The 16,059-nt window shown below is 49.9% G+C and overlaps 1 protein-coding gene across 5 annotated transcripts in view; it reads left to right on the top strand.

The window, feature by feature from the left end:
• Positions 1–15,581, top strand: part of Gas7 (growth arrest specific 7) — a 117,756-nt gene extending 102,175 nt beyond the window's left edge. For all 5 annotated transcript variants that reach the window (XM_010614977.2, XM_010614978.3, XM_010614979.2 and 2 more), the window contains 6 exons: positions 728–806; positions 5,517–5,645; positions 6,549–6,672; positions 11,233–11,312; positions 12,712–12,810; positions 13,457–15,581. In XM_010614977.2, the coding sequence (XP_010613279.1) occupies positions 728–806; positions 5,517–5,645; positions 6,549–6,672; positions 11,233–11,312; positions 12,712–12,810; positions 13,457–13,570 (625 nt within the window). In that variant the 3' untranslated portion in view covers positions 13,571–15,581. The remainder of the gene's footprint in view (positions 1–727; positions 807–5,516; positions 5,646–6,548; positions 6,673–11,232; positions 11,313–12,711; positions 12,811–13,456) is intronic.
• Positions 15,582–16,059: the final 478 nt, after the last annotated feature.

Raw genomic sequence — 16,059 nt, forward strand, 5'->3', positions numbered from 1 at the left:
GGCTTCCCTTTGAAGGTCTTGGGACTGCAGGACGCTTCTGTTTGAAGCCTCTCCTTGGAGTGGAGAGGTGATTTCGCCTAGAGGATGTGGTCATTTTCTTGTTACACGTATAATCCAGAAACCATGCTTGAGAGGGATACGCTCTTGAGGATGGGGGCGAAGGGCTTCTCCTTGCATGGCTGTACCTATGATGCCCCCAGGCACAAGTGGCCCTTCGGTGCCTCTCCTGGGAGCTGTAATGCTGTAGCTTTTGTAAGCAGGGTTTTCCCTTGCCTCCTATTTGAGAAGGGTTTCTCCCTGGAAATGAATTTATTTTTAGTTCTTGAATTATCAGCATCACCGGCAGACCAGGGAGTGGTGATAGAAGGCACTGGGGGCAGTCACAGCTAGGTAGCAAGGCCCTCAGTGACTGCAGCGAAGGGTTAGCTCTTCCCTCAGTCCATATAAGCCTCTGTGTTCTGAGTATTTCCCAGGCTACTCAGCTGTCTGCCATAGTCTGTTCCCCTAGTTAAAAGAGCTAAGGTTATCTTACTTTGGCCTTGGTGGCTCAGCCCAGCTCTGTGGATGCTTTGTGACCTCCACCTCACTCAAGTTCAAAGCCTTGGGTGGTCTCTACCCACCCAAGACATGGGTTCAAGACCCACTCGTCCATCCTCGGAAGGGCTGTGGCTTTGAGGTTGGGGCAGCCCTCCCCGGCCCCTCTGATTGATAGTCTCCTTTGTTGCAGCTCCTTGGGAGAAGCGTGGGCCCAGGTGAAGAAGAGCCTTGCAGATGAAGCAGAAGTTCACCTCAAGTTCTCTGCCAAGGTAACCACTCCCTGCAGGTCCCACACATGTGCTGATGCATGGTTTATAAAGGTCTCCCAGTTCATAGTGTATGTCAATTTCCGTGCAAGGAGACCTTCATTCTCAAATTCATGTCGTTGGTGGTATTTAGAGGTGGGACCTTTGGATTGTAATGGATTAGATGAAGTCATGAAGGTGGGGCCCCTATGATGAGCCCCTACGGTGGCTTTGTATGAAGAGACCTGAGCTGACACACTCTTGCTCTGTCTCACCATGTGATGACATCTCTTCCAGAGGTGGCTGGGGGCCCTCACCAGATGCTCACCTCTGGATGGAGAACTTCCCAGGTTCCAGAGCTTTGATCTACATGAATCTTTATTCTTTTGTTTGTTTGTTTGTTTTTTGTTGTTGTTGTTTTTGGTACCGGGGAGTGAACTTGGGTCCTTGCACTAGCAAGGCAGGCCACCGAACCTCTGAGCTAAATCCCCTGCCCATGAATCATTATTCTTTACCAAGAATACTTTCCTGCCATGGAGAAAGGCCTGAGCTTGGTAAAGAGCTGGAGTGAGAGCAGTGATATTACCAGCTCCCTGATCTGGAGGACTTAGTGCCCGAGATGATTGTGTTGACTCCCAGACGTGAGAATTAACAGCTAACTGCAGCACGCTCACCTCAGTACTCCAAGTACTTCATGAGCAGATTACTACTCCAGCCCTGGCAGAGAAGGGAGCTGTGGGAATCGGTGTCCTTCTGTGCTGCATACAAAGCAGCAGGTTAGTTTTCAGCTGCAGCTCATAGGCAGTGTCCTCCTACACTCCCCGTTTCTGTCCTAGCCCTGGGCGCTGCTATTCTCTGTGGTGGCCCAGATGTCCCTGGACTGGGCAGATGAATGAAAGGCTGCCCCGTTAGGAGGGCAGATCTGTGAGCCTCTGGAAGTCTTGCCTGCTGGATTCCTGGGAATCTTGGTGGCATCTATGCCCCATCAGCAGGGCCCCGGCTTCTGATTGTTGAGACTGGTCAGCAGGTACTGAGAGTAGTGACTGAGTAAGTGTACCAGGTATAATCTGTTTCTTGCTTTTATCACCCACCGTGCATGGCAGCACCTCCACTTCACAAACGACAAGGACAGAGATTAAAGCACAGCCCCTGATCACACCATCTTGTGCATTCAGCTGTGGAGGAAGCAGAGGAGAGCAGTGAGAAAATGGCAGACTTGAACTCTAGACCTTTGCTTCTGAGTTCACCCCCTCTTCAGCAGACCAGTCACATTTAAAACACTGGACCCGGAGATCAGGGATGCGCCTCAGTGTCAGAGCACTTGCCTAGCACGCAAAGGCCCTGGGTTCTACCCCAGTACCTTAAAAACAAAGAGAACACTGCCCCCCGAGGAGTACTCTGCCCTCCCGGGGATGCCCACAGTGAGCGGCAGGCTGCCTGTGATGTTTTGAAGCCATGTCCAGGAGGCAACACAGACTCCACCATGTAGCCATCAGCCGGCTCATGAAGAACGGTTGCACAAAAGCAAAACCAGGCTTTGCCAGGAGAGCTTCTGCTGCTTCTAGCTTGGCCGTCAGCGCTGGTGGCCTAGGGGTGACTCCTGGAGAGAAGAGTGACTCCATGGGTTTATGGACAATAAGGCTCCAGGTGCACAAAACCCATTGTCATGCCTGCTCCAGAAGGCTTATTGAGATTTCATTCTTAATGTTCAGTGTCAGGGGTAAAAAAGCTCTGCAAGAAATGCATTTTTTAAAAAATGATAATCCTCCTAGCTTTTCTAGTCCACTGACTCAAGCCATTGCTAATAGCACCAGGTTGCTAAAGAAATTAGATTGCAATATTCAAAGGAAGTTATACCTGGCTTGGGCAGAAAAAGGGAAAAGAGAAAAATTCCTTCCGACAGGAGGAAAGCTGGTCACGCAGTAGAGCCATGCGTTCAGACAGAAGATTCTGGGCCGAGGAGGAGGGAGGGTAGCGAGCTTTAGCGCTCAGTGCTAACAAGCGTTTAGATCTGTGGGCAAGTCACTTAGCCCCGGGGTGTTCCTTGTCTTCATGTGTGAAAAGAAAAGTTTGGACAGATTGGTGGCTTTAAACTTGACTGTTGCCCACAGGGTTGCACCCAGAACACACAAATCCACACACACGTACCCACTCCACATCTACCCACAGATACTCACACATGTGTGTCCCCCAAACAAGCGTGTCATGACACAGTGTTTATCCTTCTAAAATGCACTATGATACTTTCTGTCCAAGTCCGCTCTGCTCTCACCGGAAGCTGGTCCTGACCCAGCAAATGGATTTCATAACTCGTAGTCGCTCACGATTTGAAAACCCCGTAGTCTGACTAGACAGTCCTTAAAGTTGCTTCCAGCATGGAATTTCTTGTACTCTTTTTCCGGTGTGTGACACAAAAATAGAGAAGGCAGAGAGAGTCAAGCTTCAGAAAGGAAACAGCTCTGCTCTGCGACTGGTCCATCTTGTACAGCCCAGACCGCGTGGTCTGCGTGTCTGCAAAGATACATGTCATGGGCTTCTGATTCCCTCATGAACCAAGGATGCTTAAAAGCTAGGGATGAGTACTTAAGCACAGTAAGCCAACTTTTACTTTTTTTTTTTTTAACCAACATTTAAAAAAAAATAAATCATGTCTTTAAAAAGCATTTGAAATATATATAGAGAGGTGGCTTTTATCTTGGGAACTGAATCACTTTGCTGTCTAGTAGCATGGATGTCATTTGGAATTTGGGGAAACATTTTGATTCCTGGGCCTTGCACAGGCAGGAGAACCTGAGGTACCTGAGGTATCCATGGTGAGATGCTGGCGATAATGCAAGCCCAGAAGCATTTGCTTTCCAGGCCCTTGGAAACAAATCCCGAAGTTGCTGAATCAGCAGGCTGGGTTAACTTAATAGACCCCAGAGAGGAGCTGGTTCCACGGCAGCTAAGTTAGGCAGCTCCTCCTTTCCAGAAAATGCCTGATCTGAAACATTAAGTGTCTTAGTCTTACACCTTTGGCTATAACTGAATGCCAGAGACTGAGTACTTTGTAAAGAATAGAAGTTTATGTAGGTCGAATCTCTGAAAACTGGAAAGCCCACCACCTAGAGGTCAGTGTCTGGGGAGGGCCCCCTGCCGTCTCCGGAGGTGGTGGAGGCATCGTGTGTTGAGACAGCGAGTGTGTGTCAGCTCAGGTCTCCTCTTTCAAAGCCACCTGCCTCATCTTAGGGGTTCCACTCTTATGACCTCATCTAATCCTTTACAAACCAAAGGTCCCACCTCCAGATACCATTGACGACATAAGAATTTGAGAATGAAGTTTTCTGTGCATGAAATTTGGGGGACACATGCAAGCCATAGCAATGGGAGGGAAGTTTCTACTCATGAGCTCTCAAGTAGTATCTTATAAACTGCCACCAGATGGGGATGTTTTCCTACATAAGGGCAGTTCTAGGGGCTTTACATAAAATATTGAGGTATTTACAAAACCAGTATCAGGAGGTGTGGGACATTTGGGTGACCAGTTCTCTGATAGTCTGTAAAGGTCTTTCAGCGACAAAGCTGTCCTTTTGTCACCTAGGGAGTTGGGACAAACACTGAAGTGTTTGTCATTCTCTGTACAAGTAGTCAAGTAGCGCTTGTCCTGCCCCAGCTCGGGTTGGACACTACAGTCGTGATCAAGCCAGATGTGGCCCCTGACCATGTGACACTTACAGTCATGTCTAACTTGGTTGTTCTGAATAAGAATTCATTCCTAAGCCCCAGTGGTCTCCAGGGCAATAGGAGTCTGGAGCGGAGGGAAAAAAAGAATTCAGTCAGAGCTGGTATGTCAGCATCCAGGGAAACAGCAGTGCCCCCATAGGCACCACTGGGACAGGTGGAAGCCGAGTCGGGGAACCTCCAGCAGCTCCTCCCAGGAGTTCACCAAGGCCTGGATGATGTCCGCATCATTTCTGTATTCCAGGCACCTGGACACAGCAGATGGGCAGTACACAGGAAAGATTGGAGATCAACTGATTAAATGGCATCCTGTCCACAATTAGTTACTGAGCTGAATGCAGCAGTCACTGTGATAAGTGCAGGGGGACACAGACGGGTGACTTGGCTTCTGTCCCCCAGAGAGCTCTCAGGTTGGACAGTAAAAGAGGGAGAGATGAGCAGAGCCGTACAAGAGGCCGAGGGATATTAACCGAGCATGGAGATAGCACATTTGTTAATTAGCCGGAATTAGCCACTCCACAGCGTGTACTGTGCAGACAGTGAGGGACTAACTCCTTTCTGGCAGTGGCAGAACACATATACAGCGGTGTCCCTTAAGTTTATGTTGTCAGTGACCCCACATCCGTTTCCATCGAGTAAGTGCACTCTGATGTTCAAACAACGGCAAGACCTCCTAACGACCTGTCACTTAGAACAGCCCTATGGTCACAGCCCTATGGTTAAGTGACGCGTGACTATATTTGAAAACATCATGAAGTGCGCCATAAATACATACAATAAAATTTTTAAATAAAGAATTTTAAGAGAAGCAGCTGCAGAGTCTCAGAGGAGGAAGGAGTTGCCTGTAGGAAATCAGACTTAGCCTTCATCTTGAAGCACTGAAGGCTGGGGGTAAACTGAGGCCGGAGAAGCAGCCACCCAATCTCCAGCCTTCCTGTTCAGCCAGGCCACAGCCCTCTTCCCCATCCCTGATGCCCAGGACCCTGAATGTGCCCTCTGTGCCCCCCTCCACAGCTCCACAGCGAGGTAGAGAAGCCCCTGATGAACTTCCGGGAGAACTTCAAGAAAGACATGAAAAAGTGTGACCACCACATCGCTGACCTCCGAAAGCAGCTTGCCAGCCGCTATGCCTCGGTGGAGAAGGTGAGAGGCCGGGACTTTGTGCCAGAGAGGGACAGGGGTGGGAACACCTGCTGCTGGAAGAGGGTGTGCTGGGAAGCCAGCTGTGGTTCGGTTACTATGGAGAGGTTTTGTCCCTGTGCGTTGGAATGAGGGAGAGGTACCCCTCCCTGAGAAGCCCCACCCCTCCAAAGGGCACGTAGGAGCCTCTTTCCATGGCCTGAGAGCCAGTGGAAGCAAGGAGAGAGTGCAGGAGCAGCAGTGGCTGTTGTGAGTATCTGAGACCAGGCATCCCATGTCTTTGCTCGGCTGACCCGTGTCTGCAGATTCCCTGCAGGCTAAATCACCCCCTCTTGTGTACCCAGTGGCTCACCTTCCTGAAGGTGGTCAGAATCAGGGAGAATATGGGTGGTTAGCTTGGCAAGGAAGAATGCTCTCCTCAGGGCTGACCCCAGTGCCCCGGAGATCAGAAGGAGCCATCTAAGACCTGGCCAGCTGTGGAGCTGGTGGAGTGGCCTGGAGGGTGACCCATGAGGGCCCAGCAGGAGCGCAGCAGGCCGTGCCGGGGGAGTATGAGGGTGGAAGCTGTGGAATGGGGTAGATGGGGCTGCCAGCCTGCTACGCACTGCTGGGAGGCGATGTGGACATTAGTGGTCTCTCCCAGCCCCGAGAGGCAGTGATTTTAGGGTTTCCTCTGTCCTCAGTCCAGGTCCAGGCTCCAGTGAAAACATGCCTGAGAGATTGATTTAGGCCAAATCCAAGCAGGAGGAGACAGGGAGCAGCCTCTGTACCATCACAGATTAGCTGGATGTGCCATTGTCCATGCCAGCAGAGATGAAGGGCTCCTCTCGAGCCATGGGTGGCCAGACCACACGGCCCAGAGGGCTCCCTGCCCTCAGCTTTCTGAGAGCCTGTCATGGTTCACAGGCCCGGAAAGCCCTCACTGAGCGGCAGAGAGACCTGGAGATAAAAACCCAGCAGCTGGAGATCAAGCTGAGCAACAAGACGGAAGAGGACATCAAGAAGGCACGGAGGAAGTCCACACAGGCTGGTAAGCTCCACACAGCCACTCAGCCTGGCCTTGTGGGCCCTGAGGAGGGGCTGGGGACGGTGACGGGAGGCTGTGCTCCACGATGGCGAGGGGCCCAGTTCTGCCACCTCCTGCCAGGGTCCTCTTCTCTCACCTCTCTGCCCCATGTCCAGGGATCAGAGAAAAAGATTCAGGTGTGGAGGAGAAGCAGGCCAGGTGTTCCTGGGCCATGCTGGGCTGGGCAACCCACGCTGTGCCCAGTGATGGCCTTTTCCAGCCATCTCTGACTAGGAAGTGAACAGATTCCTCCACCCTCCGAGAGCTCAGGGTCCTCTCCCTGCTGGGAACCCACAGAACTGAAAATCCCCTCCCAGCCACCCAGGTGCCTCATCTCCGGAGGGAGGGCCTGATGCTTCAGAGGCCCTGCCTCCCTAAAAGCTTGTTTTGGGAACCCAGCTTCAGATGACTCACTTTCCCTCCTTGAGTTGATCTCTGCTGCCACCTAGTGGTAACAATTAGCTAATACCAGGCGGAAAAGGAAAAAGTCCAGTCAAAACTAGTAAAAACGCCCAGCAACTATTTGTAAATGAATCCACAATTTACAATGCACAAGGACAGTGTATATTGCTTCTACAATTAAAACATGTGCTATGAAATTAGGGTTTAGATGGCCTTTAGGTTCTTTTTATCTCAGCTTCCGGTCAACTTGTTACAATTTCATTATATCGAATGAGGCCTTCACCACACAGACATTTTGGAATAAAGTGGGACCGTAGTAAATCAACAAAATTAAGGTGGTATAAGAACACCATTTAATATATAGATCTTAGTGTATGACAGTAACTTGCTGGACCCAAAACCTTTGTTACAAATCCATAATCTACTGAGCTTGGGAAAGGGGGCTCAGAGAAGGGCTGTATTTAAATAAGTTGCATGTGTTAATTTTCTAAAAATTGCATATATTGCAAAACAAGTGTTGGTACATGCTAACTAATCAGCGTGCAAGAATATAAAATGTTACTGACCACCAACCATACTTCCTGTTTTGATTTTTTAAAACAATATTTGAGCTTATATGAATCAGATCATATCGCACTCTTCTGAATTTACTGTTAACTGCTGTGTGTTAGACTAGTCCTACTGCATTCCTTCTGCGTCTGTCTCTGCATCCCTTCATGCATATAAAACTTTTTAACGATTGACCAATGTCCAGTTGTATGATTGTATCCAAATTTATTTCATCATTTTCCTAGTTGATTTTTGGAACGCTTGGATTGTTAGAGTGTTTGCCAGGGCCAGCAATGATGTGCTATCATAACTATGTATGTCTAAGACCAGACCTACAGGCACAGGATATAGATGCCAGACCAAAAACTTTCCTTCACTTTGATGCATATTTCTCCCAGTGATGCATATTTCTAAATTCCTTTCCAGACATGGTATCCACCAATAGCATTATGGGACACCTGTTTCTTAGACTTCTGTCAGCATTGCCTATTATCAAAATTTAAGGTCATTGGTGTGCTGATTTTTTAAAAAAGCAATATTTTGTTTTTAATTTGTTTTTCTCTGTAAGCAGGGTTGAGCATTTTAGAAATATACTTATAAATCATATTTTTTTCCTGTGGCCTGAATAACTCACCATATATTCTCCTATTTTCTTGTTGAGTGGTTGGTCTTCTTCGTCTTCGGCTTCCTCTTCCTTGTCTTCGTCTTCTTCCTCCTTGGCCTCCTCCCCCCTCCCCTCCCCCTCCTCCTCCTCCTTCTTTCTTCTTTGGATTAAACTCAGGACCTTGCAGCCTCTGGTCTTCTTTTTATTGCTTGATTGATAAGGATTCTTGGATTGTTTTTGTCTTGCTTTGTTTTGTTTTCTTTTTTTTTTTTTTTTTTTTTTTGTACTGGGATTACAGATGTGCACTGCTGCATCTCACCTGATAAGGATTCTTTATATGCTAGGGAAATTAATCCTTTGGCATTTGAATTGCAAATATTTTCTTTTATTTATTTATTTTGTTGTACCAGGGATCAAATTTGGGACCTTGAGCTTGCGAAGCAGGTGGCAGCACCACGGAGCAAAATCCCCAGCCCTCTTTTAATTTCATTCTTTGTAATTTTGTTTTTGCTTATTTGCCTGGCTTTTGATACTTTTTCTGTAGAGGGTTTTTTCCCCCTGGTGTCTGGGTTGTGGTAGAGTGACTTAAAAAGACCTTCCCATTTTGAGAGTTTCCTTCAAAGTCAAACTTGTTTTCTTTTTTAAAATGTTTTTGTGCATAGAGGGCAGGGTTCGGGTATTTATGTTTGTTTTAGTTTGGATTTTAGCTGTGAAACATGCAACCCACTGTACTTTCCTTCTTTCTTACCCGTGTCCTAATCCTCACAGGTTCTGATCACAACATTTTCATTTTGCCATTTTTCAAGGGATTTTGTTATTTAGATTTTGAGTTCGTATTTGAGGTAAGAATTGCTCTACATTTTCATGAGCAAGGGATTTGTTACTCTTCAGATAACAAGGTCTCTTATTCCTCTACTCAGAAATTATTTTATGATGAAACCGACAAGCCCCTGGTTTGGGGTGTATCTCAGCAATAGAGCCCTTGGTTCTGTCCCAGCCACTGCAAAATAAATAACGAAAACCCTTTGTCTCGGGTCCCAGGCTCCAGGCCTTAGGGCCTTGTCTCTTAATTGTCAGAGCACCTCCTCCATAACAGGTATTTCCTGGTCTGTTCCAAATGAGGAAACTGATAGGAGAGAGGATGAGAAACTAGCCCAACACACAGTTGTAGCGTTCAGGGCCAGAACTTCAATTTTCTCTTACTCCAAAGGCTCTGCTTCCAGCATTTTTCTGGACAGCCTGGCTGCTTGGAAAATGCCACTACTTCTTTCTTCCTGGTCCCTAACTCCCTCTCCCTTGTCTTTCGTGAGGTTACTGGAAAGAAGGGAGTCAGGATCATCAGGGGCTCGCTTTAGCTCATCATAATCAACATTGTTACCATACACTTTGCTGTCTCTGCGGGTCTCCCTCCCAGGCACTGTACGTTGTACCTATGCAACTTGTTTAATCTTTGCAATGACCCTGTGAAGATACAGACATCATATCCATTGTACAGATGGGAAAAGAGGAGGCACAGCAGGAGGTTAGTTTCCACGCCCAAGGTTACACAGCAAAGAGCTGGTGAAGCAGGGCCAATGGCCCAGGAGTTCTAGTTCCTGAATCCATGTTCTCAGGGGACAGTGCTCAGGAGGATCTCATTTCCCACCCTTGAGCTGCCTCTAAGAGGAAATACACTGTCCTCTGCCCGCTGGCTCCTGGCGCTGTGGAACTTCCTGAAGTACGTCCTCAAAATTGGGGTCAGTAAATCGGGCTCTGGAGTTTTGTGTCTGCCCCCTCCCAGGTGACACACTGACCGCAGTCCCAGGGAGGCACGAGCTCTTGGTGGACATGCATTTGCAGAGTGGTATCCCCTTCCTTTCCTCCAGCCCAGTGCCTCTTGGGGTCAAAGGTCCCATCGGTAGCCTCAAACCATGAGCCAAATGAACGAAACCCTCGACTTCGGCATTCTCCTCAGGACTCAGCCCTTGTATGCGGCCTCATGTCCCCACCAGCTGGCAGAGGTCATGTGGCCTCTGGGTGGAGAGCAGAGCTCCCGAGTGAGGCCTTGGGGTGCGTGGGTACCACTCACTTTCCTAGCAGAAGGGCCCATGAGCAAGAGCAATGTTACAGGAGGAACTTTGAACCCACATCCTGGGTGTCTGCATCTCCTGCCAGCTCCTGGGGCTGCTGCTACTGCCTCCACAGACTATGTTTGCTGCAGGTTTCCAAGGTGCTGACACATTTAGTAATGTTTACAGTTACTTTACAGGTTGTTCTGATTCTGACTCCAAAGGGTTTCAGACATACACGGGGTTAATAGAAGGTAATAGAGTAGCCATCAAGAGTTAGTAGTAACATTTGTTCAGATCTCTTGCTACAGAATAAAATGCTGTGGAAGGAGCTCATCTCCCCTCCCAACTCCCTTTCTCTGTTGCGCAAGGTCACCACCCTTCTGAAGTTGGTGTGTAGCGCTCCAGGGTAGGTTTTTGTTCTATTGTTGTACAGTGAATCAGCCATACCCACCAGGCACATTACACTGTGGTTCAGAATGATAGGCTCTTAACACACCACACACGACTTAGCAAACATCTCTCCTTTAATTAGTGCTCGTTTGCCTGTGGCACATGTTTTAATGAATCAGGTCGCTCCAGTGTGAAAGCAGACTGCCATCTTCAGAGAGAAGAATTTCTCAGACCTGTGCTAGGGCCTGGGTTTGGGCACAAACACATTCTTAATGAGGCACCCATCTCGAGTTCTTGATATCTGAGGTTGAGTTTAGATGGATGCTCTAAAACTAGTTTCCCGAGGTGTTGAGTTGCCCCCTTCCTTCCTTTCCTCTCCTGCTTTCCTCTCCTCCCCTAACTTCCCAGTGGCTGCTGGAACTGAGGGAAGGTGAAGACAGACTGCTGTCAAGGGTGGGGAAGGGAAGCACAGCAAGGGAAGAACAGAGCAGACGCCGTGTTAATGATGGCGGCTCTTGGCTTTTCCAGGAGATGACCTCATGCGCTGTGTGGACCTCTACAACCAGGCCCAGTCCAAGTGGTTTGAAGAGATGGTGACCACCACATTGGTATGTGGCCAGAGGACATGACTGTTCTAGTACCGAGGGTGCCCTGGGTGGGTGGCGATGGCGTAGATGGATGGAGAAGAGGTGTCCGTAGGGGTGGTCGTTAGATCTGCTCCAAAGTTAGAGTCAAGACCTTAGTCTGGGCAGTCTCTGCATTCAGGGACTGTAGTGCCTCCTGCTGTATGAACCTGGGAGAGGGCCAGGTCCTGCTCTACCCTCCTTGGGCTCACCACTGAGGGTCAAAATCAGCCAGACAGTGCCCTGAAACAGCCAAGTAGTAGAAAGAGTGATACCCCACCCATATACACACAGGAGAGCTACAGGTCCCGAGGGGGGATCCTCCCCAGCATCTGTCCAAGTGAGATTGCAGGAGCAGTGCAGGGCAAGGGGTAGGGATCTGACCAAAGCATTGGGCTCACGATGTTCTACTGAGAGTCTCTTTAAAGGGGCAGCAGCTCCTCACAGCTCAGGGCCTGCATGGGTGGGAGAGGAGCCAGTGTTGCTCCTGCCGCCATCCCACTGCCCAAAGCTGCCCCTTGTCCACCCGGCACAGAACCAGGCAGCCGCCTTCCCCAGGCGTCAGCCCGCCAGGGCAGATTAGAAGCTTCCACCAGGGCCAGTGACCCGGTTTTCCTCCCTAATCCCCTAATTAAGCCCCCTGCTTTGTCCCCCTTTCTGGTTAATCACCTGAGCAGTGACCTAGTTATGCACAGAATAATAACCTAATCCCCTAAACTCCGAAGACAAGAAGACGAACTATCTAGAAACCAAAGGACAAGCACTGTCCACTCTTCCCTTTGATACACAGCTGCTCCCCCTCCAGCCTCCTCTGCCTCCCCCGTCTGTGCTGCTCTGTCCTTCAGCACTATGGTGGGCAGAGGAGGAAGCTTGCTTGGCAGAGGCTCAAAGACAAAGACCCAAGAGTTTGAGAGGCCCAGTGCCACACCCTGTTGGGTTACTAGGACTGGGGCTATGCTCATATGGAGTCATGATTAAGAACATGATAGACCCTGCTTTACTTCCCACTCCTTAATTCCATAGCACCCTGGGCAAGTGACATTCCCTCTCTAGGTGTTAGTTCCCTAGCTTGGAAAATTGGGGTACTCACAAAACTTCTTTCTCACAGTTACAGTGAGGACAATTAGGTGACATCTGTTGAGGCTTTTCTCACCATTCCTGGCAGAGGAAGCTTTCGGAGAAGTAAAGGAATAGCCACTGTAGTAACCTCACCATCACCCCAGAGATGAGTGCAGCTTCCTGGGAGCCCAGAGGGTCAGACAGAGTTGACGTCATCAGATGGGGACCTGTGCTTTGGATATATGGTGGTCTGAGACCACTGAGTGGGAAGGTCCCTGGGTTGGGGATGATGCTCAGAGGTCGCTGGTCCTTTCTTCCTTGGCAGGAGCTGGAGCGGCTGGAGGTGGAGAGGGTGGAGATGATCCGGCAGCATCTGTGCCAGTACACACAGCTGCGGCACGAGACGGACATGTTCAACCAAAGCGTGAGTCCTCACCCCAGGGGGCAAGGGGCCAGGGGACAGCCACCTGGCACTGTGCGATGACAGTTTAAGTGGCTCTGCCAACGGATCTGCCCAGCAGTGGGCAGTAGGCGCCCACTTGTGAATGACCCCTGGGGATGGACTCATCAGACTGCCCGGGGTGAACACATGGTCCATCCCTAGCATGTGGGTCACATGCCCCCTTGGGCTGTTACCCGAGGAGGAAGAAACTCGATACAGTTAAAGTAGCTGAAGACATTATTGTCTCCCTTGATGAGTTTCTCAAAAAACAAAACAAAACAAAAATACGACTTCGTAAATATATAAAGGTAAACTCCATGTGTCCTGTCCTCTGCTGGTATATGAAGAGGAGACACACGGAGGAGGGCGTCATAGGCCACACATCTTTGGAGTATTCTGCCCTTCACCCAGGCCTAGGGGCTACAGGGTGAAAGGCAGGGGCGACCTCTTCTGGGCTCCGGCTCCCACAGCCCTCTGCTCCTTCCGTCCTTCAGATGCGCCCTTCCCATGAACCCTTCTAGAAAGTCTGCTCTGAACAGCACCCAGGCAAGAGCAGCATGGCTCAGAGGAAACAGCCCCAGCTCAACCGCCACCTTTGACAGTGTCCCCTCTTCTCTGTCCCTTGCAGACAGTCGAGCCCGTGGATCAGCTGCTTCGAAAAGTGGACCCAGCCAAAGACAGGGAGCTATGGGTCAGAGAGCACAAAACGGGCAACATTCGCCCTGTGGACATGGAGATCTAGATAGGTCTAGGCGGCCCCGGGGGTCCTGCCAGGAGAGGGGCTGGGGTCCCACAGAGAGGGGGTGGAGGCTCCCGCTGGGTGGAGCTGCCCTCCCACCTGCTCTCCTGGTCCACTGAGGAGAGGGGGAAAAGCTGGTGGTTCCAGAAGGGTGGGCGACCTGGACAGCCCAGCTGCGGTTTCCCCAGTATTCCCCAACCAAAACGACAACCTTGCCTGTGTCTCTGAGCTCCCCAACTCCCATGCTGTGCTTGTGGCTCTGAGAACAAACTGAGGCTGGAGCTTTGTGGTCCCTGCTGAACCCCATGAAGTGACTATGTTCCTGGATGCTCCAAGGGGTGTCCTCCAGCTGCCCACCTTGTCTCCAAGGCTTTGGAAGACCCAGGGAGGGAGGTGTCTGTGTCCAAACCAGCATCAGAATAGTGTAAGAAGATGCCATTCAGCTCTCCACCCTCACCCAGAATCCTTTGCAGCCCTCCCTTTCTGTTTTTTCCAGTTGCATTCTGGGAACCCATACCTGAATTTCTTGACCCCTTTTCATCCCCAGCAGGCTTGGGAAGAAGGCTTGGCTTCTGTCTTCCCAGACCAACCCTGCCTGGAGAGGTCAGGATGGAACTACCTCATTTGGCAAATTAGCCCCAAGTTGGAGCATTAAGTCATGGCTCTTACCAGATCAGGAATTATCTGTAAAATCTCCCCAGGAAACTCCTCTCTCTTCCACCCCACTACCCCATCCCAGTCTCAGCAGAGGAAGTTTTCCAAAGTTCTCAGCCAGCAACATCTCATCCAGCAGTGTGCGTGTCCACGGAAACAAGCCAGCTCATCTCAGAAACCAGCCAGCCATGGAGACCAGCAGGGCCTGTCTGCCCACTGCCTCTGCATCATTGGGCTGACCATCCACGGGGCTGGGAAAGTCCCACACAGGAGACAGGTTGGGCCGAGTTCAGGCCATCTCCAGATGTTCTGTGTGCTTATGCACAAGGGAGTTGGGTCTGCTAGCCCTTGTTCGGGGACTGAAAACTGCCATGGCCGCAGTGAGTCATTAACATCCAGGCAGCATCACAGCGCTGAGCCTCACCAGGTACCAGCACCTCCCTTCCCTCTGCCCATCTTCCCTGGAGAAGCCTGGGCAAGTGGGACCTCAGAGTCTCAGCCCTGGCATTGGGTCCAGTGCTTCACTTCTTCCTTCCCTCTGTGATAAGAAGTGTGTTCTTGGCCATGGTAATCTAGAGAGTCTGTCAGAGCGGGACAGGTGTGGGCAACTAGAAGTCATGTAGTGACAAGGACAGAGTCGAGCCGGGAGCCTGAGCCCTAGTTACCAGCTTCCCTCAGCTTTCCCATCGGTGACTTTGCATTTGACCCATGCATCTCCCATGAGGGCCTGCTCTACCCAAGCCCAGGCCCTAGCACAAGTCTGAGGAATTCTCTCTGAAGATGGCAGTCTGCTTTCACACTGGAGCGTCCTGATTCATTAAAACATGTGCCATAGGCAAATCAGCACTAATTAAAGGAGAGATGTTTGCAAAGTCGCGTGTGTGTGTGCGTGCGTGTGTGTGTGTGCATGCATGCACGTGCGTGTGCATGTGTAAGAGGGTATCATTCTGATGAGCACAGCTTACTGATCTTCCATCTCCCGTGCTAGTAACAGATGCCTTCTAGTTCTTAGATCTTTTGGCGCCTCTTGTAAATTATATCAGAAAGATGTCTAACATACTAAAGCACATGAAACTCACTTTTCTTATTGAAGCACTCCAAGCCAAAGGCCAGCATTAAGGTGTCCACCAGTGTAAAGGTTGGGGGCTGTCCATGTGAGGAAGAAGCTGCATCCACGGAGAAGAATCTGAACTTGCTCCTTCTAGATCTGGGCTAGGGCTACGATACCAGCTACCAATTTTCGGATACTATTTCTTGGTGTCTTTATTAAAAACAGGTGCTAGTGGTAATTGCTTTGTGGCTTGGTAAACTGATCTGTGGATGATTTTCAAGCATTCAAAGCCAACAGCTTTGTAATTAACACAGATATTTTGAGAGCAGTATGACTCACTGACGTCTTCTCTTTCCCGTGTGCAGGCTCCTGAGTCCTCTGGCCCTGGGATGGAGTGAGTCCTTGCCCCTTACAGTGTAGTCCAAATTGGCCCATTCTCAGAAGTCCTTTCCCCTGGTCCCCTCACCCTCATACCTACAGCTCCTCTTTTTTCCCTCCCTCAGTGCAGTCATCACACATTTAGTTAAGGTCGAGCAGTGTGCCGAGATCTAATCTGACAGTGAGGTACAGCTCCGCCGTGGAGAAGCCTGTGAGTTTGTTTGGGGTAGATTTGTCTTTTCCCCAGTGGCCTGGCAGGTGGATAACTTTGGCATTGACATAAAAGTACTCTAGAGAATTGAGATGTGCAGAGGTACTGTCTGTTGTGCTGATCAATCTGCGTTCATTCCTTCATTCGTCGTGCCGGGTGGTAGTCCTGTAGCTGAGTGTAAGATGAACACTCTCTCTG

Source organism: Fukomys damarensis, unplaced genomic scaffold (genome assembly GCF_012274545.1).
Source record: "Fukomys damarensis isolate Sample0158 unplaced genomic scaffold, DMR_v1.0_HiC HiC_scaffold_13, whole genome shotgun sequence".
NCBI lineage: Eukaryota > Metazoa > Chordata > Mammalia > Rodentia > Bathyergidae > Fukomys > Fukomys damarensis.